At 55.3% G+C, this 20,364-nt stretch overlaps 2 protein-coding genes across 2 annotated transcripts in view; one reads left to right on the forward strand and one right to left on the reverse strand.

Moving 5' to 3' along the window:
• Positions 1–5,231, forward strand: part of SPOPL (speckle type BTB/POZ protein like) — a 38,195-nt gene extending 32,964 nt beyond the window's left edge. Inside the window, exon 11 of the mRNA XM_029071986.2 lies at positions 1,158–5,231. Coding sequence (XP_028927819.1) covers positions 1,158–1,302 — 145 coding nt within the window. The 3' untranslated portion in view covers positions 1,303–5,231. The remainder of the gene's footprint in view (positions 1–1,157) is intronic.
• A 2,098-nt stretch (positions 5,232–7,329) lies between these two features.
• NXPH2 (neurexophilin 2) lies at positions 7,330–17,176 on the reverse strand. Its single transcript, XM_029071614.2, has 2 exons — positions 16,992–17,176; positions 7,330–10,026 (listed from the first exon to the last, which is right to left on the reverse strand). Exons 1-2 carry the CDS (start codon positions 17,043–17,045, stop codon positions 9,277–9,279), a joined length of 804 nt encoding a protein of 267 aa, XP_028927447.1. The 5' UTR covers positions 17,046–17,176; the 3' UTR covers positions 7,330–9,276.
• Positions 17,177–20,364: the final 3,188 nt, after the last annotated feature.

A 20,364-nucleotide genomic window follows, 5' to 3' on the forward strand; every position in this document is an offset into this window, starting at 1 on the left:
CTGTTGGTGATCTGGAATTTGCTTCATTTTCTGGGGGCGGGGGTGAGGTGGGTAGCACCCCCCTTTTCTAGGGAGTTGGGGGCAGAATAGGGGCAACCACTGGGAATGGCTTGTCCCCCAACATCCTCCCCTACAAGTGGTGTCTGCCTCAATGTGGGAAGGGTTGCCCAGGGGTCTCGCTTTCAGACTGTGATCAACCCGGCCTATGACTGTTTCTGTTTCCGGCTCCCTTCTCCCAAGCAAACAGAACCATCCCTCTCCCTAACCTTTCCTGCCCTCAACCTATCACATCTTTTATTCCTTCTCTCCTACCTTCCCTTTTGGAACCTCCCCCTTCTCCCCCTCAGCTTCTCATCTGTCCAGAAACCCCCCAAACATCACTTCTTTCAGAAGACCAACCCTGTAGTGCTCAGCACATAGTAAGCGCTTAACAAATGCCGTCATTATCACCCCCTCGCTTGATTTATCATCAACCACTTCACACGCTTCTCTTCCCGTTGTTTTATTCATTCACTTGTACCTGCAGTCAGTCTTCCGTAAGCTATATTAAAACCCAGCTGATTGTGGCCCCCGTCTCCTCGGTTGATCGTATACCCCTTGAGGATCGGGATTGGGTCTTTTCCTCCCTTTGTGTGATTTCCAGGGAGCTAGGGAAGTGCTGTAAATCCAGTCAAGGCTCAGTTGATCCTGGTTCATCCGAGTTCAAGGCAGATGAACTCTTCTCTAAAACCGAGAGAGAAGGCCGACGTATTAGAAGCTGTCTAAGCTGTGTTGACCCTGTTGCTGGTCCCATTGAGATTTGGGTCGTTCCCAGGAAGAGTTTGGTGCCGGCGTTTTTTTTTGTAAACCTCCCCTGTGGCAGCCCCTCTAGGGTGGGGACTCGATCTGCTGCTTCTGCTGGGTTGATCCCGAATGCTCAGTGCAGTGCTGTGCGCACAGTGGGTGCTCAGCTTGAGTATCATAGATGAATGGACCGATAGAAAGCCGGCTCTGTGGATTCCTTCGCTTTTTGCCTCAGTGATCGTCACATGCAAGTATTTTTATCTCGAGTACGTGGGGTATTGGCGCAGTCCAGCCTTGTATTATTTTTCTCGTTCTGAAGTGTCATTTGAAAGCCCCCTCTGGAGTAAGTTGTTTCCGTCTGATTTCTGTTGCAGCCAAGCCACAGACATAATGGAGACGGCAGGCTGGAAGTCCATGATTCAGTCCCACCCGCACCTGGTGGCCGAGGCCTTCCGCGCCCTGGCGTCGGCCCAGTGTCCCCAGTTCGGCCTGCCCCGCAAGCGGCTAAAGCAGTCCTGAAATCTTCCGTGGACTCTTGCGTCAGCCAAGTGACTTTCCCCCCCAGTTCCGGAGGGTCTGTCGCCCCGACGGGAGCCCCAGGAACCCCGACCGGGCCTGGCCCCGGCCCCCGAGCGGAAGCCGATGGGCCGCCCGCGGCAGGTGTTCCCCAGATGGGGCGCCTCTTTCAGCTTTAAATGAGACTGAGTACTCTCCGAATCACTGCAAGGCCTTAAATGATGTCCGATGACTTCTCCAGTCTGTTCAGGCTAATGTATTTTTGCTAATGTCGAGGCCCCTTGGGGCTTGCACTAGGTCCAGGATGCAGTAAAGTTGAGAACTGAAGTGAATTAAGTTTCCAAAGGGATCTTCCATTATTTTGAGCAAATGAAGTGGGTGGCTTGGGGCCTCGGGGGCCTTTGAAGTTTAAAGCAGGCTCTCTCCAGTCCCCAGTCACCCATCCCGACCCCTGGAGTCCCCGAGCTGGAGGAGAGCCAGGATGGGCTCCAGCCTGAGCGCCGTGAGCTCTGCCAGTCGGGGAGACACTTACCAGCCAGGTAAGTTAATTATGGCAATATGTTGCTTAGTGGATAATTTATTTTGGGGGGTAACGGCCAGGAATGCAAGGCCCCGGGGGGGCGGGGTGGGGTCTTTGATACCAGGCGGACCAAGCAGTGATCTTCCTGATGCCCTGCCTGACACACTTGGGAAACACCCAGTGGACGTCAGGTCTGGGTTTCTTTCCAACTCACACCCCTGGGTACCATTGTGATAAGATGGATGGAGACAAAGGTTTTGGCAAGAGAAAGAACCCGCCGTGCTCTCTGGAGCATTGTATTGAATTTATTTAGTGCTCCCTGCAGTTGGGGGAGGGGGAAGCCACCAGATGTCGACGTCGGAAGGGCAGGCGGGCGGGCCAGGCTCGGGTAGACCGAGCGGGCACTTCAGGAGAATTGGGGTGATCCAGCTGGGTGCATCTTCACCCGGGAGACTCTTGAGAGGGATTTTAAGCTGCTTGGAGCCATTTGGGACGCTTGAACTCCCGGCCAAGAAAGCCAGCGTTGGGGGATCCTGATGATGGGTCGCACGTATCCCGTGGTCAGAGTCGGAGGTGCCGGTCTCCCCCCTCCGGTGGAGGCCCGGACAACCGCCGGCCCTTCTCCTCACGTCGTGCGTTTGCGGGCGTCAGCCCTGTCCTGTCCCTACGCAGGGTGTACCGGTCTCCCGCAAGCCTCGCTCCAACTATCAAAATTTTCCGTGTCCTGTAGCTTTGTTTACAGTGAGCTTGGACAGCCACCCAGGCGGCCTGCTGGTTCCCGGGCCTCTTGGCCCTATGGGCCGCCCCGGGCATGTGTCATGAAAGTAGCCAAGATTCAGGCTTCACCGTAAGGGGAGGAGTTCTCACTGGAAAAAAATATATATACATAAATAAATATATATATATATATATTTTACGTATATAATTTTATTCTTCAAATAACGGTTGTGGTGTGCCTGAAAGACTTAGTGGAAAAGGACGGTTGAAATAGTTTGTCTTCCCTGATGTATCCTGACTTACTTGGGAGTTTGGTCCCCCACAGCTCTAAGGTATTAGGGAGAGAGGGTTTACGATTGGCATTCCACATCCCCAAGCCTGCCCTTGCATTGCCCAGTCCTGGTGGGAGGTGGTCCAGATGATTTCCCTTGCAGCGTGAAAGCCTCCCCGGTGGAGGTGTGGCTGCGGAAGTCTCTGCGGTGGCAACTGAATCCGGGGGTGAGGGCTGCAGACAGGCTACGGGCCCTGTCCACGAAGGGCTCCGCTGTCTGCCGGTGGAACAGAGTGGGATAGAGGCCAGACCTGATGGGAATGTAAGGGCACTGACCTCCGTTTGATCCAGATTCCCTTTTTGAGGGGTCGATTTTTTCCTGTCATTCAATGTCTGGCCAGGGAGCCCGGGGAGAAAGGAAACATCTCCCCGCCGCGTGTGCACACGCATATACACGTATGTATATGTATGACACACACATCCCAGATAATTCACTGCTATCCTCTATGGCTCTAATACACAGAGACTTCAGCAATATTTAATACTGTGGAATAATCATTTCAGCGAGTTCTAAAGTATTTATTACCAGTCTAATGGCAGGCTTGAGGGTTTTGTTAGCAAGGTTTTTTTTTAAAGCTCAAGAGCACATTTTGTACCAAAAATGTCCAACACTGTGCTGTAAGAATATCTACATGGGTAGAAATTTCCACTTTTCAGATGATACAAGGCATACCTTACAATACACTAACGGGAGATCATAGGACCGTTGGTTGGCTTATTTGCTTGTTATTTATTAAGTGTATTTTTTCAGTTTTGTTTGCTCTTAGGAAAATAAATAAAAACAATTGCTGTATTTTCAAGTGAGTGCACTAACCCTTAGCTATTTGAATTGCATCTTAACCCCGAGCAGTGTTCTCTCTTCCCCCCGCACGGAGGCCGCCCAGAGCCTTATTGGGCCACCTGCTGCTTCTGCCTCCTCATGGCCACCTTGGGGCTGACCCTTCCCCCTGGCCCCATCTGCCCACAGGTCAGTTGCCCCAGGCTTCCAGCTCCCCAGGGCCGCCGGCTACTGAGCAGGCGTGCATGCATACATGTGTGGGTGTTTGTACACGCGTATGCAGTGTTCCTGGAAACAAAGCGAGACCCTGTCAGTGTTTGGAGCAAAAGTATGTCAGTGCCACACAATCTCCTGGCTTGCCAACCTCTCCCCCCACCCCTGCTCCCTCAAAATAAGCATAGCTGGGGGGGTGGGGGGCTCTGTGTGTGTGTGTGTGTGTGTGTGTGTGTGTGTCGCACCTGGGTATGGTGGAACAGATTGACCCTTCTAGAAAGAGGGCTTGATTCCATGGGAGCGCAGATCCGTCAACTGGGTCCTGAACGCACCGGGGTTTGAGCAGGGCCCAGGTGACCCCCGGGTCGCTTTGCTGCAGGTGATGGATTCGCGGTAGCAGCTCATCGGGGCTCAGGACCAGGGTCCGTTGGCGGTGCAACCTCTCCAGGGGGCCTCTCACATGCCTTTGGCCCCGACTCAAATTAGAAATATGTGGCGGAACCGCTTGTATCCTCATTCAAGCCGTCACAAGTAACATCTTTTTACACGTGTAAACGTTGGACACCAAACAGTCCTTAAGACTTAAGATGGGCTTCATCCGGGGTTTCAGTGCTGTGGATCACGCAGCACCCTCCGGTTTTTTCCCATGTGGAGTCCAATACGCAGAAAGAGGGGACTGATTTCTTCTGACTCAGACGTTTCGAATGGTATTTGAGTTCTCGTGGTGTAGTGAAATATTTCCGAGAATAAAAAGTGTTCACTATTTTCTTGCAAAAGTTTTTTTTTTATTTTTATTATTATTGAAACTGATCAGATTGTAAAAGTTGTCATTTTAGCCCAGAAAACAAGCTGGCAGAGGGAGCATTTAATCAAAATGGAATATTCTCAACTTCAAAACCATGTGTCAATTTTAATATCTAATGTTTGCCTGTGGCGTCTAACATCATGAAATTACATAATTTATAGCTCTGTGTTAATTAGCGACACTATTCCAGTTTAACTAGCCTCGCACGCTGTTTTCTCCTCACAGCAAATGGACTATATTTGGAAAGGAATATATCGTATTTCTATTTTTCTGATGTCCGGTTTCCATATGCACTGTAAGGCAGTTTAACTTTGCATTCAGTATTTCAGAATGAAGGCTTTACTTCAATGAGTTGTGTTTTGGAAATTAAACCATTGTTCAGATGACTCAAAGATCACTTTTGGGCAGAAATGTTGTAGCCATCTCAGTCTGTAAAGCCCTTGCATTGAGCCATCTGGCTTTTTTCAATCAGCTGATGTTAAAGGTGAGAGACTTTTTGTATCTTGTTGCTGAAAATATTTTTTGCGTTTCAGCACCCCAAGTTACAATAAAGTTGTTACTACTTGTTCACAGTCTTCCGGTTCTGCTTGTGTTTTGGGGGGGCCTGGGCTGCTGCTGCCATGTGGCTCAGGAACTGGGGAGATTTGGGGCCCGAGGGGAGGGGGTGGGGAAGGGGGTGGTCTGTGGGATCACAGGTCTGCCGCTGGGCCCAGGCTGCGCAGGAGGGAGAAATCGCTCAAAGCCCTCCCTGGTCTCCAGGAGCCAGACGACACCGGGGGGAGTGGAAGTTTGACTTTCATGAATATTTCATTAGCATCTGATGCAAACTCATTATTTCGCCTGACATCTTGCTCCCGGTCCTGATCGGCCAATCCAGAGCCGGGATGTGTGCAGGCCATCGGCCCTTGCCGGAGTGGGGGCAGTTTGAAATAGGGAGCCCTTGATGGATGTTTTCATTAACTCTGGAGCTTGAAAGCCGAGGAGCACCTGTTCCTGAGCGGCGCCCACCCAACCTGAGGCCCTGATCCGGCACTGGGATATACCATCCCCAAACCTGGATCCCTCCGCTAGACTCACGTGGGGCCGGGGAGAGGGGGCCGAGGGACGAGGAGGCGACGTCAGAGAATAGCTCAAAGCCGAATGGGAAGAGCACAGGATCATGAGCCAGGAAAGCGGGGTTGTAGTCCCAGCTCTCCCACTGACCTGCTGTGTGACCTGGGCCGAGTCACCTAACCTCTCTGGGCCTCAGCTACCTCGCCACTAAAATGGGGAAAAGATTTCTGCCCCCTCTATGCTTTAGACTGAGCTTGTGGAGAGGGAATGTCTACCAACTCTGTTTTACTGTACTCTCCCGAGGACTTAGTAAGGTGCTCTGCACAAAGTAAGTGCTCAAATACTCCATCACCTTGTCCCCTCCTACTTCACCTCCCTTCTCTCCTTCTACAGTTCACCCCACACACTCTGCTCTGCTGCCGCTAACCTCCTCACTGTGCCTTATTCTCACCTGTCCCGCCGTTGACCCCTGGCCCACGTCCTACCACTGACTTGGAATGCCCTCCCTCCTAACATCCACCAAACCAACTCTTCCTCTCCAAAGCCCTACTGAGCTCACCTCCAGGAGGCCTTCCCAAACTGAGCCCTCTCTTTCACTCTGCCCCTCCCCTCCCCATTCCCCCTACTCCCGCCTTCTGCTCTTCCCCCTTCCGCTCCCCACAGCACTTGTGTATATTTGTATATGTTATTCATTACTCTATTAATGATTTGTATTTATGATTCTATTTATTTTGATGGTATTGATGCCTGACTACTTGTTTTGTTTTGCTGTCTGTCTCCCCCCTTTAGACTGTGAGTCCATTGTTGGGCAGGGATTGTCTCTATCTGTTGCTGAATTGTACATTCCAAGCACACTACAGAGAAGCAGTGTAGCTCAGTGGCAACAGCCCGGGCTTAGGAGTCAGAAATTATGGGTTCAAATCCCAGCTCTGCCACTTGTCAGCTGGGTGACTGTGGGCAAGCCACTTCACTTCTCTGTGCCTCAGTTCCCTCATCTGTAAAAATGGGGATTAAGATTGTGAGCCTCACGTGGGACAACCTGATTACCGTGTATCTAACCCCAGTGCTTAGAACAGTGCTCTGCACATAGTAATCGCTTAACAAATACCAACATATATATTAGCGCTCAATAAATACGATTGAATGAATGAAATAGAGTTGATTTAGATTGTGAGCTCCGGATGGAACAGGGACTGTGATCTTATTATCTCCTGTCTGTCCTGGCACTTGGTACAGTGCTTGGCATACAGGAGGTGCCCAAGAAGCACCACTGCCGTTGTATCCTCCGTGCTTCATGGCACTGCTCAATTACAGTTAGAGATGGTTTTTTGGCCCTCGGCTCTTCCGGATTCTGACCCTGCTTTGGAGGATCAGAGTGGGGCCCATCACCAGCATTGTAATGTTGGTACCGGCTGCTGGCTCTCTTTCAAACACACACACTCCCTTGCACAAGCTCACTCACGCCTAGTCACTTCAGGAAGCTTTCAGACAGAATCGTCGACTTCTGATTTCTTTAGACTTGAGAAAAATTGGCTGATGTCCTGGAAGCGGCAGGTTTCCTCCCTCAGAGGTAGAAAGGAGGACTTTCCAAGTGAAGCAAGATGTTCAGGGGACAGATTAGCAAAGACTCTTTATTTACAAAGGTACGTGCACAGCCCTCCTGAAGTGTGTACACAGACTGCCAGGGGTATGTACATTGATGGCTTCCGCACATCGCCAGGAGACCCGGATGTTGGCCTAGGCTCTAGAAGGAGGTAAGGACGCAGGTCGGGGGCTAGTTACAACACAGTCACCAAAACACTCGACGTGAAACCGGAAGAGAGCAGGCGTGCCAGCCTGCCCTTCCCTACCACTAACTCGAGAACGATTTCTACGAAACACAGAGTAGAACGTGGTCTGGGGCAGCAAGTCCCGGTAATAACAGAGAATATGGGGTCGGAGCGGAGCTGTCCGTGTGTGGGAGTGTGTGTGCCTGGGAGCGGTTCTCCCCCAATCCCCTCCCCAAGCGAAAGCCCTCACGGCCGCGGACCGGCATCTCCTGGCTTGGGCCCTGGCAGTAGCAAGGGCAAGCTGAGGTGAGCCCGTACCCTGGGGGCTGCCCCTAGCTCGCCCCTCTCCGCTGACCCATCCAGCTGTTCCGGTGTTTGTTTCACACCCTCAAGTTTGCAAAAGATGGATGCGAAGCCATCTGCAAGCTCACCGGGGTTAGGCTCCGGGCTGGTTTCCGAGCAGGCGAGTTGGCCATGGGCACACGGCGACTCTCAGCTGAGGAGAAGAGCAGCCTGTTGCAGCAGTGTGCACGCCTCCCTCAGTCCCTCTCCTTGCTCCCAGAAAGGTTTGCATCCATTTTCATTCTTCCACCATCCAGCCCCATGGAAGACACCTGTCCCCCACCAAGGACACGGGGCAAGGGGAGGCTGTGGGCTGAGCGGCCTGGAACCCGAAGGGGGCGGCACCATGCCCAGCTTGTACTGTTTACTGATGATCTTTTGAGAAGAATTCTCATTTGTTTTCACTGATGTTTGGGTTCTGTTCCCATTGTTCCACGGGTCAATACTTTCCAACACGGACCGTATGGGACTGGGACCGGAACTGAATTGGGTTTTGGCATTCATCCCAGCGCTTAGCACAGTGCCTCACACATTCTGAACGCTTCATTAGGACGGTGTTTATTGTTTATTCTGTGCCAGGCGCTGCACTAGGTGCTGTGGTAGTTACAAGACTATCAGATCAGACACAGCCCTGGTCACGCACATGGTGCACAGCCTAAGAAGGTGGGAACGCAGGGATCATATCCCCAATTTAAATGAGGAAACTGAGGCTCAAAGAGGGTAAGTGACTTGCTCAGGATCACCCAGTCGGCCAGAGGTGGGACTAGAGTGTGGGTCTCACCAGAATGCTTGGCCCACTAGGGCATTTGGCTTCAAACCCTGTCGGTGACAATAATAGTAGCAATAATAGAATATTGATGAGGCAGGGAGGTCACCGCTTGGACTGGCAGTTCCATTGACTTTGGGGAAACACTCCCTATTGGCCAATTTTGGGCCTACAAGTTGGGTACAGACTGTGGCTGCTTCACCGACCTTGACTGGTCCATTCTGGCCTCTCCCCGCCACCACCCCCATCCAGCTTTGTCCAGTTCCTGCCCTTCCCCAACGTCAGGCAGGTGTTTTAGCCCCAGGGGAGCCAAGACCCTCACCTCCGAGTGACCCTACCAGATCCCTGGACGACATGGGTTCCAAGCTGAGCACAAGGTCTGCTGACTGATTAATTGATGGATGGATCCAATGGCTCTTGCAGCCTCCCCCCTCCCCCAGGTTGAACTGGACTGGGCCAGACCAGATGACCAGAATGGACTGGACCAGACCAGATGACCAGAGTTGTCCTCCCCAAGCATCTGGAATTGCTGGCTCTCAACCATTTCCCTTAGCACCTCCACGGCCATGGGCTTCCAGTCTCCCCTGGGTCCTTGGGCCTCGACGGTGAATGGGGCAGTGGCGTCCACGGTTGGAGCCAGAGGCGGCCGCCCCCCCACCCTTAAGGCGTGACGGGCAGGCCGGTCACCCCGAAGACAGGTATGGAGTCTCGCTGTGGTAATTGTAGTCGGGGCAGACCTTCTGAACCAGCTTGTAGTCGACGCTGTGGAAGGCGATGTAGATGCAGATGACCTTGAAGGGCTTAGAGCACAGCCAAGACACGTGGCTCTGTGTCTGCTCCTGGTAGCAGACTTTGGCCGGGTCCAGGTGGCAGAGGGCCGTCTTCTTGGCCCGGTCCGTTTTCTCATATTCCACGCGGCAGTTGAAGGCCTTGGACCCCTTGGCCTCCAGTGTGGACTGGGCAGCCACCGGCGGGGCCGCCGGGAACTCCACCACCTTGGAGGGTGGCACCAGGCTCACGGAGACGTTCCCCAGGCCCGTCGAGTTGTGGCGGAAGTAGACGCTGAAGGTGCCGTTGCCGTGGTCGACGATCTTGCCGGTGATCAGCAGGTTCAGCTTGACCGTCTTGATGTTGGAGTGGAAGTCGCCCCAGCCAAACATCTTCCTGAACTTCCCCGTCTTGACGATGGGCCGGCGTTTGGCCCGGGGCCTGGACCCCCGGGCTTCGGTCACATTGGACAGCCAAGTCCAGAAGCCATCGGGGCCGGCGGCGATGGGGAGCTGACCAGGCGCGGGGCTGGGGGCCTGTTGGACGAAGAGACGCAGAGGGTGGACGAACTTGGAGTGGACTGGGACCAGCGCCTCGGGGCCTTCTTTGTCTTCCCAGTCCAGTCCCTCGGGGATGTGGAGTATTTGCTTGCAGTCACAGACGATCTGTTCAGAGAAAGGAGGGTGTGGGGAGAGAGGGAGAAGGGAGAGAGGACTCTGTCAGACTGACCTCTGGGGAACTGCATGTGGTCGTGGCACTGAGAGGTCGGGGATTGCTTGGGTGGCACAGACCCCAGCTACTCCTTTTCTGGCCAGGAAGCACAAACATGGTAAGAGGCGTGACGGGAATTACCCAGATGATGCAATGCAACGCAGTAGCCCTTGGGCCACTTGAGAAGGTTCTTTCTGGAAATGTGCAGATCCTAGACCTGAACCCCAGGGACTCCAGGCTCCCTCCCTCACTCTGGGGCTGTGGTGTCCCCTTGCCCCCCCGTCCTTGTGCCCCTGTGAACATGGACACCGCCTCCGAGTCACGGGACTTGGTGGTGGGAGCTGAGGTGCTGACAAGAAAAACACTGGACATGAAGGCGTCCGGTGCTGGACAGGGTAATAATAATAATAATGTTGGTATTTGTTAAGCGCTTACTATGTGCAGACCACCGTTCTAAGCGCTGGGGTAGAGACAAGGGAATCAGGTTGTCCCACGTGGGGCTCACAGTCTTAATCCCCATTTTACAGATGAGGTAACTGAGGCACAGAGAAGTTAAGTGACTTGCCCACAGTCACACAGCTGACAAGTGGCAGAGCCGAGATTTGAACCCATGACCTCTGACTCCAAAGCCCGCGCTCTTTCCACTGAGCCACGCTGCTTCTCTACACCGCCTGGAAACAAGACTGACCCCGGGGGTATAAAGCAGATCAGCTGGCTGCCCAAGTTTTGGAAAGGCTTGTGGCTTTGCTAAAAAGAATCCTTCCAGAATTAATATGAAGTCTTTGCCAGGCCATCTAGGGCGACCCTCTGTTATGGACCCTTGTGTGATGGACCCTCTTTGAGGGTTCCTCTGTGACAACCCTCTGTGATGACTCTCCAAAGAACAGGGGCCCTTTCCCGAGGGTTCCCACACCCTCGCCCCCTGGCAGCAGCAACGTCCAGCAGCCTCAGCCTTGTCCGCGCCTCCGCCGGGTCATCTCCCCTTGACCCAACATCCAGGCAGTGTGGAGCCTCGGCCCACATCCCGTGCTTGGACAGGCCTCAGAATTTGGGCTGGGAAGAAGCAGATGAGGACATCCGGGATTCGACCTGCTCCTGCGGTGCCCTATCTGCGATAGATTGGGCAATAAGTCCCGATAAGTCCCACCTCAGCCACTTGCCAGCTGTGTGACCTTGAGCAAGTCATTTAACTTCTCTGTGCCTCAGTTACCCCATCTGTAAAATGGAGATTAAGGCTGTGAGCTCACGTGGGACAAACTGGTTACCTTGTATCTCCCCCAGCGTTTAGAACAATGCTTGGCACATAGCAAGCGCTTAACAAATACCAACATTATTATTATTATTATTATTGTTAAGTCACCTCCCTTTCTTGCCCCACAAACCCCTTTCCCAACTCAAGTTTGGTGGTGCCGTCAGCTCAGAGACATGCTGATCCACCAGCTTTACTGATTGTCGTTAATTCTCTCAGCCATTAGTGTGAATTAATGAGTCGCTCCTAGAAAGCAGTGTCTATGGTCACGGTGAAAGCCATGGAAGTCGGCGTCTGAGGGTGCCTTAATTGATGGGGCAGATAAAGCAGTCTGTAGACCGCAGGAGGCTTTGGTGGGCACCGGGGCGGAGATGGCCTTGGCCGTCTGTCTTGACACTCCCAGACACCTTGCACGAAGCTTGTCGGGTTGGTCAAAAAGATCTCCACTTTCAGCTGGCCTCAAGGCTTGGGCTTCGAAGACCAGTTTGTTGCAGTGAAGCCTGGCATAACTGGGAGCCCGCCTGGTGTTGCTGCTGCCTGACAGATGCCTGGATGGGACTGGGGGGAAAAGAAGAAATTCCTAAAGAACATTTCCTTCCCCCTTGAGTCCTGAACTGCCCGTCTCCCCCTCCGAGCCTCCCCTCTGGACCTCTCCCTCCGGGCCTCCTCTCCGGGCCTCCCCCAAGAATTCCTTATTCCAATGAGGCACTAGTCGGGATCGCGCTCCACGCCCCTGCTGGTCTCCCCATGGACTGGCGTCGAGTGAAGTGCTTGGGAGCACTAATAATAATAATGTTGGTATTTGTTAAGCACTTATTATGTGCAGAGCACTGTTCTATGTGCTGAGGTAGACACAGGGTAATCAGGTTGTCCCACGAGAGGCTCACAGTTAATCCCCATATTACAGATGAGGTAACTGAGGCCCAGAGAAGTGACTTGCCCACACTCACACAGCTGACTAGTGGCAGATCTGGGATTCGAACCCATGACCGCGGCCTCCCAAGTCCGGGCTCTTTCCAACTGAGCCACGCTGCTTCTCTAGCGAAACCGTAGTTTTGAATCAGAGGCTCGGGGCCTAGCCAGCGCTCTGCACACAGTAGAAGCCCAGTACAGCACCCTGCAAGCAATAAACACCCAGTAGGCATTGATTGTCCCCTCTTCAACCTTTAACTTTCCCTCTAGGAACCCATGATAGACCGTTTATCTAGAAATTAATCAAAGCCCCCTCTGAACCTGATGACACTCTCCCTCCCTCCTTCCTAACTCCCCTTCTACCTAACCTCGCTAGTTTCCCACTACAACCCAGCCCACACACTTTGCTCCTCTAGCTCCGGCTTACTTACTCTGCCTTGATTCCTGCTATCTTGCCACCAAACCCTTTAGACTTCAAGCTCGCAGTGGGAGGGAATGTCACTGTTTAATCTTGTACTGTATTTTCCCAAGCACTTAGCACAGCGCTTTGCATGCAGTAAGCGCTCAATAAATAAGAATGAATGAATGAACCCCTTGCCTATGTTCTCCCTCTTGCCTGATATTCCCTTCTCCTTAGTATCTGGCAGACTATCTCTCCCCACAACGTCTCCCAACTGTTACTAGGGTTAAATCTCCTCCAAGAGGCCTTCCTGACTAAAGCCCTCATTTCTCCACTCCATTTACCATTCCCTCTGCATCGTTTATGCACTCCTTAAGCATTTTGATACCCCAGCCTCAATCTCACAGCCCTTAGGTGTCCATCCTTAGACTCTGCCGCGTCCCTTATCTGTAATGCATTTTATTATCTCTCTCTTTGTAAACTGTAAGCTCACTGTGGGCAGGGATCATGCCTGCCAATTCTATTTATCACACACTCTCAAGCGCTTAGTAAGCGCTCAATCAATACCACTGATTGATTGATTGAGGTCTCTGGCTGCACAGTCCCCTATGGGGACAGATTCCCTGTGCCCACCCCGCTGGGGGAAGATGTGTTTCCTGCTGATGGTTCGGAACCTGTTGCCCTCCAGTTTCGGCAGGGGGATTTGGGGAGCAGCCCCACCCGACCAGTGTGCAAGCCACAGACTCCTCACCCCTAGGCTTCCTTCCGCCCAGTGAGGGAAAGGGGCAGCAGCCACCAGTTTATTCAGTGCTAGGGCGGTCTCACACGACCGTGCTTCAGTTCAAGGAGAGAGATTCCTCAGGGGTGTTTCGGGGCCACCTCTGTGGCCGCTGTTTTAGGGAGGGATTGCTCAGGACCAAAAGGAGCTGGAAAAGCTGCCTCAACCCACTTCGACTTCCTCCCCCTTACCCAGGAGTCCAAATGGCTCTTGGATCTCCGGAAAGGAACTTGGACATTAAGATGGATATCATGCTTTCCTGCAATCCGAAATCTTCCTTGGAGCTTGTGGTGCGCCTGGGCTGGGGGGGCGGGGGGAGGGGGTAGCCCACAGGATGATAAACGGCAGACCCCTTCCTGGGATGTGGCCTAACGACAGCCCAGTGTACAAGGCTGCAGGGGACGGGGGTCCCTTGGTGGGGATGGGGGGGGGGGGGGGTCGGCAACGAAAGCGGAAAAACCGAATCTTTAATCCGCCGGGTGGCCCGGGGAGTGCGTTTAAGCGTGAGGAGATAATGTTAAAATCTGCGAAAAGACCCGACAGGGAATCTCCTCCCCGGGGCGCTCAGAACAGTCCAACTGCTCCATTCGAAAGAGATCAAGTCCCAGGTTTAGAGCAGATTGGAGTGAGCTGCCCGGGCTGGGGCAGGGTGACCACCACCAAGATTATCTTTAGTCTGGGGAGCTACGGCACGGGGAGCCAGGGAGGAGTTGCTCAATTAACATCGTCGCTTCTAGGATTGATTGGGGGTTCCGGGGAGGGTCTCAGAAGACTGGGGAGGAGGAGGCTCAGGAGGCTTGGGAGAATGGGGTAGGTTGAGGGTGGGATTCGGGAGGCTGGGAGGGGCTGGGGGCTCGGGAGGGCTGGGATCCGGGGGGCTGGAGAATTGAGGGGTGGTGGGAGATCTCGGGGTTGCTCTGGAGGGCTTGGGGATCCCGGGAGGGCTGGAGGAGGCTGGGGAGTAGAAGATCTCTGGGGGCTGGAGAGAGGGGGTGCCAGGGGGCCTGGGAGAAGGCTCCGAGGGGGTCGCGAGGGAGCTGGGGAGAAGGGTTGAAGGGGGTCGCGGGGTACTGGGTCTCTTGGGCGACCTGCCCGTCTCCGAGGCGGTCCGGACGTCGGGAGGGCCGAGGAGGGCTTACTATGTGCAGAGCACTGTAGGAAGCGCTTGGAATGTACAATTCGGCAACAGATAGAGACAATCCCTGCCCAGTAACGGGCTCACAGTCTAAACGGGGAGACGGCAAAGCAAAGCAGAACAAAACAAAACAAGACAACATCATCAAGATCATTAGAATCATGGAGATATACACCTCATTAACAAAATAATTAGGGTAATAAATAATATATGCAAAGAAGCACGGTGCTGAGGGGAGGGGAAGGGGGAAGAGCAGAGGGCGGGAGGGGGGAGGGAAGGGGAGGAGGAGCACAGGGAAAGGAGGGTGCTCAGTCTGGGAAGGCCTCCTGGAGGAGGTGAGCTCTCAGTAGGGCTTTCAAGAGGGGAAGAGAGTTAGTTTGGAGGCTGTGAGGAGGGAGGACATTCTAGGACAGCGGTAGGACGTGGACCGGGGGGTCGACGGCGGGACAGGCGCCAACGGGGGACCGTGAGGAGGTGAGCGGCGGAGAAGCGGACTGTGTGGGGTAGACAGTAGAAAGAGAGAAGGTAGTTGAAGTAGGAGGGGGCAAAAAGCGAGCAGAGCGCACAGCGGAGCACCACAGCAGCGGCCCACACTTGCTCTCCCCCACCCCCTTCCTTCCCTTCCTTCTGTGCCGGCTCCCGCCGCATCCTAGACCCAGAAAGTCCGAGAGGCAGCGCCTCAACGCCTCCCCACCACCCGTTTCTTGGCAGAGAAAGCGCCGCTGGTTCCATTTCCCGGGCGCCCTGGGCTCCTGGATGGCACTAACCGCTTCGCCCCCATCGCCGGCTCGAACCATCCCATCCCCATCGATGGACCATCCCACACCTCTGACTCTCCCCTCTCCGTCTCCGACCGTCCCCCAGGGATCCAGCACGGGCCATCCAACACCCCTGTGATCCAACGGGAGACCCCAGTGACCCAACTCGGCCCACCCAACTCTCCCGACTCTCCTCTCTCCATCCCCGACCCTCCCTCAAGCCACTCATCAGGGACCGCTCTTGGCAGGGATTGTCTAAATCATAATTGAGCTTTCGGGCCTCCCTCATTCCTGTCAGTTGGCGATTGTCCCCGTCTCATGAGCCTCCGGGCCGCCCAGTCCAAGACCGTGGCTCGGAAAGCGGCGGCAGGCAGGACCGGTGTGCCGCTCGCCCTTCTAATAATAATAGTAATAATAACGACATTTCTTAAGCGCGTACTATGCGCCAAGCACTGTTCTAAGCGCTGGGGAGGACACGAGGCGATCAGGTTGTCCCCCGTGGGGCTCACGGTCTTCATGCCCATTTTACAGATGAGGTAACTGAGGCACACAGAAGTTAAGTGACTTGGCCAAAGTCACACAGCTGACAAACGGCGGAGCCGGGATTTGAATCCGTAATCTCCGACTCCCCAGCCCGAGCTCTTTCGACTGAGCCACGCTGCTTTCGGACACAAGCCCCCAAGCCTGGGTGAACTTGAATAACGATAGTATCTGTTAAGCGCTTACTATGTGCCGAGCACTGTTCTAAGCGCTGGGGTAGATACGAGGTGATCGGGTTGTCCCCCGTGGGGCTCACAGTCTTCATCCCCATTTTACAGAGGAGGGAAGTGAGGCCCAGAAAAGTGAAGTGACTCGCCCAAGATCACACAGCTGACAAATGGCAGAGTCGGAATTCGAACCCTTGACCGCTGGACTCCCAAGATCGTGCTCTTTCCACTAAGTCACGCTGCTTCTTGCCGAATGAAACCAGGCGCCCCTGGCCACGGCCCCCTGGGCAGGCTGGCTCTCCTTCCTCCCGCAGCGGATAGTCGAGAGCATCCAGTCGCTCTGTCCCCGACCCCCGACCCCCCGACCCCCCGACCCCCGACCCCCCCACCTCCCCGGCCCTGCCGCTTGGATCCAGGCGATCCTGGCGAGACAGCGAGACCCGAGGAGACCAAGCCGAATCGTACATTCCAAGCGCTTAGTACAGTGCTCTGCACATAGTAAGCGCTCAATAAATACTATTAAATGAATGAATGAATCCAGAGTCCCCCCGCCCGCCCTGGGGACCTAGCTGGGAGACCCCCCCCCAACACACACACACACACACACACACACACCCCACCCCACCCCCGCCCCTCAGTTTTCCCTCTTCAGCTACCGGCTTCTTCGTCCCCTTCCTCCCCCTCCCCACGCCCCCCGGGACCGTCCTCCTCTTTCTCCTCTCCTCCTCCTCCTCTTTCTCCTCTCCTCTTCCTCCTCCTCTTTCTCCTCTCCTTCTCTTCTTCCTCCTCTCTTCCTCCTCCTCCTCCTCCCCCTCCTCTGTGCCCTGCCCCCTCCTCACGCCCCTTCTCCCCTCCCTTCTGTCCCCTAGCCCCCTTCTCCACCTCGACCCCCTATTGTCTGCCCTTCCCGCCGACCCTTCGTCTCCCCCGGGGGTGCGGGGGTCGGGGGGTGCGGGATTCCGGGGGTCGGGAAGACTCACCAGCGGCACGAGGAAGCCCGGCATCACCAGAAGGGGCAGCGGGCGCAGGTCCATGGCTCCGGCTGGACGCTAAGCTCTGTACTGGCCGCCCGCGGGGCTGCGGCGCATCCCGTCCCCGGGGCGCACGGCCGAGACCCGATCCCGCGTCCTGCTGGACCCCGTGCGGGTCGGGGGGGCGAGGGCCGAGGGGCGAGGGTGGGATGTGGGGAGAGGGGCTAAGGCGGAATGCGAGGTGCGGGGCGCGGGGCGCGGGGCTTAGGCGGGATGCGGGATGGGGGATGAGAGGAGCGGGGCTCAGGCGGGATGCGGGGCTCAGGCGGGATGCGGGGCTCAGGCGGGATGCGAGGTGCGGGGCGCGGGGCTCAGGCGGGACGCGGGGCTCAGGCGGGATGCGGGGCGCGGGCGCGGACGCCCCGGGCTGGGGTCGGGTCCGCGTGTCTGGCCGGCGCGGGGCGGGGCCGTTTATATAGAGCGGACCCAGGCCCCCTCCCTCCCTCCCTCCCTCCCTCCGTCCGTCCTTTCTCCCTCCCTCCTTTCTCCCTCCCTCCTTTCTCCCTCCCTCCGTCCCTCTCTCCGTCCCTCCCTCCGTCCCTCCCTCCGTCCCTCCGCCCGTCGCTCCGTCCGCCGCCGCGACCCCCGCCCGCCTCCGAGGAAAGCAAGCCCCGGACCCTCCGAGCCCCAGCCCGGCTGCCAACAGCTGCCCTCCGTGCCCGCCCTCCGTGCCCGCCCTCCGGACCCGCCCTCCGTGCCCTCCCTCGGTGCCCGCCTTCCGGACCCGGCCTCGGTGCCCTCGGTGCCCGCCCTCCGGACCCGGCCTCGGTGCCCTCGGTGCCCGCCCTCGGTGCCCGCCCTCGGTACCCTCCCTCGGTGCCCTCCTTGTCTGCCTGGCGGGAGCCCCGGGCAGAGCGGGCAGAGTGGGCACCGGGACAGGACAGAGCCGAGAGGACCAGCCCGGCCTGGGATGGGCGGAGCCGGACGATGGGACGGACGGACGGACGGACGGACGGACGGACAGGGGACGGACCGAGGGAGTGACCGGAGCAGGGAACCGGCCGGGGCGGGGCGGAGAAGATGCAGGCGGGGAGGGGAGGGGAATCCCCGGTGACCCCCCTCACTCAGCCTCCCTCCCCTCCACCGAGGAGCTGGGAGGGGAGACAGAGACGGACAGAGACGTAGAGAGACGGAGGGGGGGCGCAGGGGGAGACATCGGGAATCTTGGGGAGACATCTGGGAAGAGAAGAGAAGGGCGGGGAGGGGCGCGGGATGGTCCTGGCCGTTATAGCAGAGGAGGGGCGGTCCGGGCCTAGACAGGGCCGCCCTCAATAATACTAATAATATTGGTATTGGTTAAGCACTTATTAATGCCAAGCGCTGTTCTAAGCGCCGGGGAGGAGACACGATAATCAGGTTGTCTCGCGTGGGGCTCACAGTCTCAATCTCCATTTTACCGTTGAGGGAACTGAGGCTCAGAGAAGTTGCCCAAAGTCACACAGCTGACAAGGGATGAGCCCGTCACTGGACGGGGATTGTCTCGATCTGTTGCCGAATTGAACATTCCAAGCGCTTAGTACAGTGCTCTGCAGATAGTAAGCACTCAATAAATACTACTGAATGAATGAAGTGGCGGAGCCGGGATTAGAACCCACGACCTCTGACTCCCAAGCCCATGCTCTTTCCATTGAGCCACGCTGCTTCTCGATGGAATTTGTTAAGTGTTTACTATGTGCCGCACACTGTTTTAAGCACTGGGGTAGATACACGGTATTCAGATTGTTTCAGATGGGGCTCACCGTCTGAATCCCCATTTTACAGATGAGGGAACTGAGGCAGAGAGAAGTGAAGTGACTTGCTCAAAGTCACACAGCTGACAAGTGGAGGAGCCAGGATTAGAACCCACGACCTCTGACTTCCAAGCCCGGGCTCTTTCCACTAAGCCACGCTGCTTCTCACCCTCCCCCACCCCCACCCCCCGACCCCCCCGCGTCACGCAGGACGGTCTTTAGGAAAGGGTTAAGAGAAGCAGCGTGGCTCAGTGGAAAGATCACGGGCTTTGGTGTCACAGGTCATGGGTTCTAGTCTCAGCTCCGCCACCTGTCAGCTGTGTGACTTTGGGCAAGTCACTTCACTTCTCGGTGCCTCAGTTACCTCGTCTGTAAAATGGGGATTAAGACTGTGAGCCTCACCTGGGACAACCTGCTCACCCTGAATCTACCACGGTGCTTAGAACGGTGCTCGGCACATAGTAGGAGCTTAATAAATACCGACATTATTATTATTAAAGTCCCGAGCGTGCCGCAGGCCCGTGGCGGGGGCGAGGGGAAGAACTGGGGTGGGGTGGAGTGTGAGATGAGATTATCCTCACCCCCTCCCACCCCACCATCCTAGCCCCCAAAACTCGGGGCTTGTGAGAAGCAGCATGGCCTAGTGGATAGAGCACAGGTCTGGGACCCAGAAGGTCAAGGGTTCTAATTCCGGCTCCGCCACTCGTCTGCTGTGTGACCTTGGACAAGTCACTTCTCTTCTCTGGGCCTCAGTAGCCTCATCTGTAAAATGGGGATTGAGGCTGTGAGCCCTGGGTGGGCCAGGGATTGTATCCAACCTGATTTGCTTGTATAATAATAATAATGATGATGATGATGATGGTACTTGTTGAGCGCTTACTAGGTGCCAAGCACTCTTCTAAGCGCTGGGGTTCATACAAGATAATCAGGTTGCCCCACGTGAGGCTCACAGTCTTTAAACACCTTTTTACAGAGGAGGTAACTGAGGCACAGAGAAGTCAAGTGACTTGTCCAAAGTTACACAACTGACAAGTTGTAGAGTCGACATTAGAACTCACGACCACTGACTCCCAAGCTCGGGCTCTTTCCGCTAAGCCACACTGCTTCTCTTATGTGTATATCTATAATTCTATTTATTAACGTCGAAGCCCGTTTATTTGTTTTTATATCTGTTTCTCCCCCCCAACCCCCCAAGACTGTAAGCCCGTTGAGGGCAGGGATTGTCTCTCTTTATTGCCGTATTGTACCTTCCAAGCGCTTAGTACAGTGCTCTGCACACAGGAAGCGCTCAATAAATACAATTGAGTGAATGAATAAATGAATGAATCCCGGCTCCTTCACTTGTCCACTGTGCGACCTTGGGGTCCCAGTTACCTCATCTGTAAAATGGGAATTAAGACCGTGACCCCCGCAGGGGACATGGACTGTGTCCAACCTAATTAGCCTGTATCTACCCCAGCGCTTGGTACATAGTAAGCCCTTAACGGATACCATAAAAAGACAAAAACAAAAGGGCTGGCGGCTGGGCCTCACTTTCGGCTGGTCTGTGTCCTTGTGCTTGCCCCTGCACGTGTCCCGGTGCCCTCCCGCCC

Source organism: Ornithorhynchus anatinus, chromosome 9 (genome assembly GCF_004115215.2).
Source record: "Ornithorhynchus anatinus isolate Pmale09 chromosome 9, mOrnAna1.pri.v4, whole genome shotgun sequence".
NCBI lineage: Eukaryota > Metazoa > Chordata > Mammalia > Monotremata > Ornithorhynchidae > Ornithorhynchus > Ornithorhynchus anatinus.

Coding starts and splice junctions, on each gene's coding strand:
- NXPH2 (XM_029071614.2), bottom strand. CDS start 17,045: ATGGACCTGCGCCCGCTGCCCCTTCTGGTGATGCCGGGCTTCCTCGTG. Junction 10,027..16,991: donor CGGGCTTCCTCGTGCCGCTG/GTGAGTCTTCCC, acceptor TTCTCTGAACAG/ATCGTCTGTGACTGCAAGCA.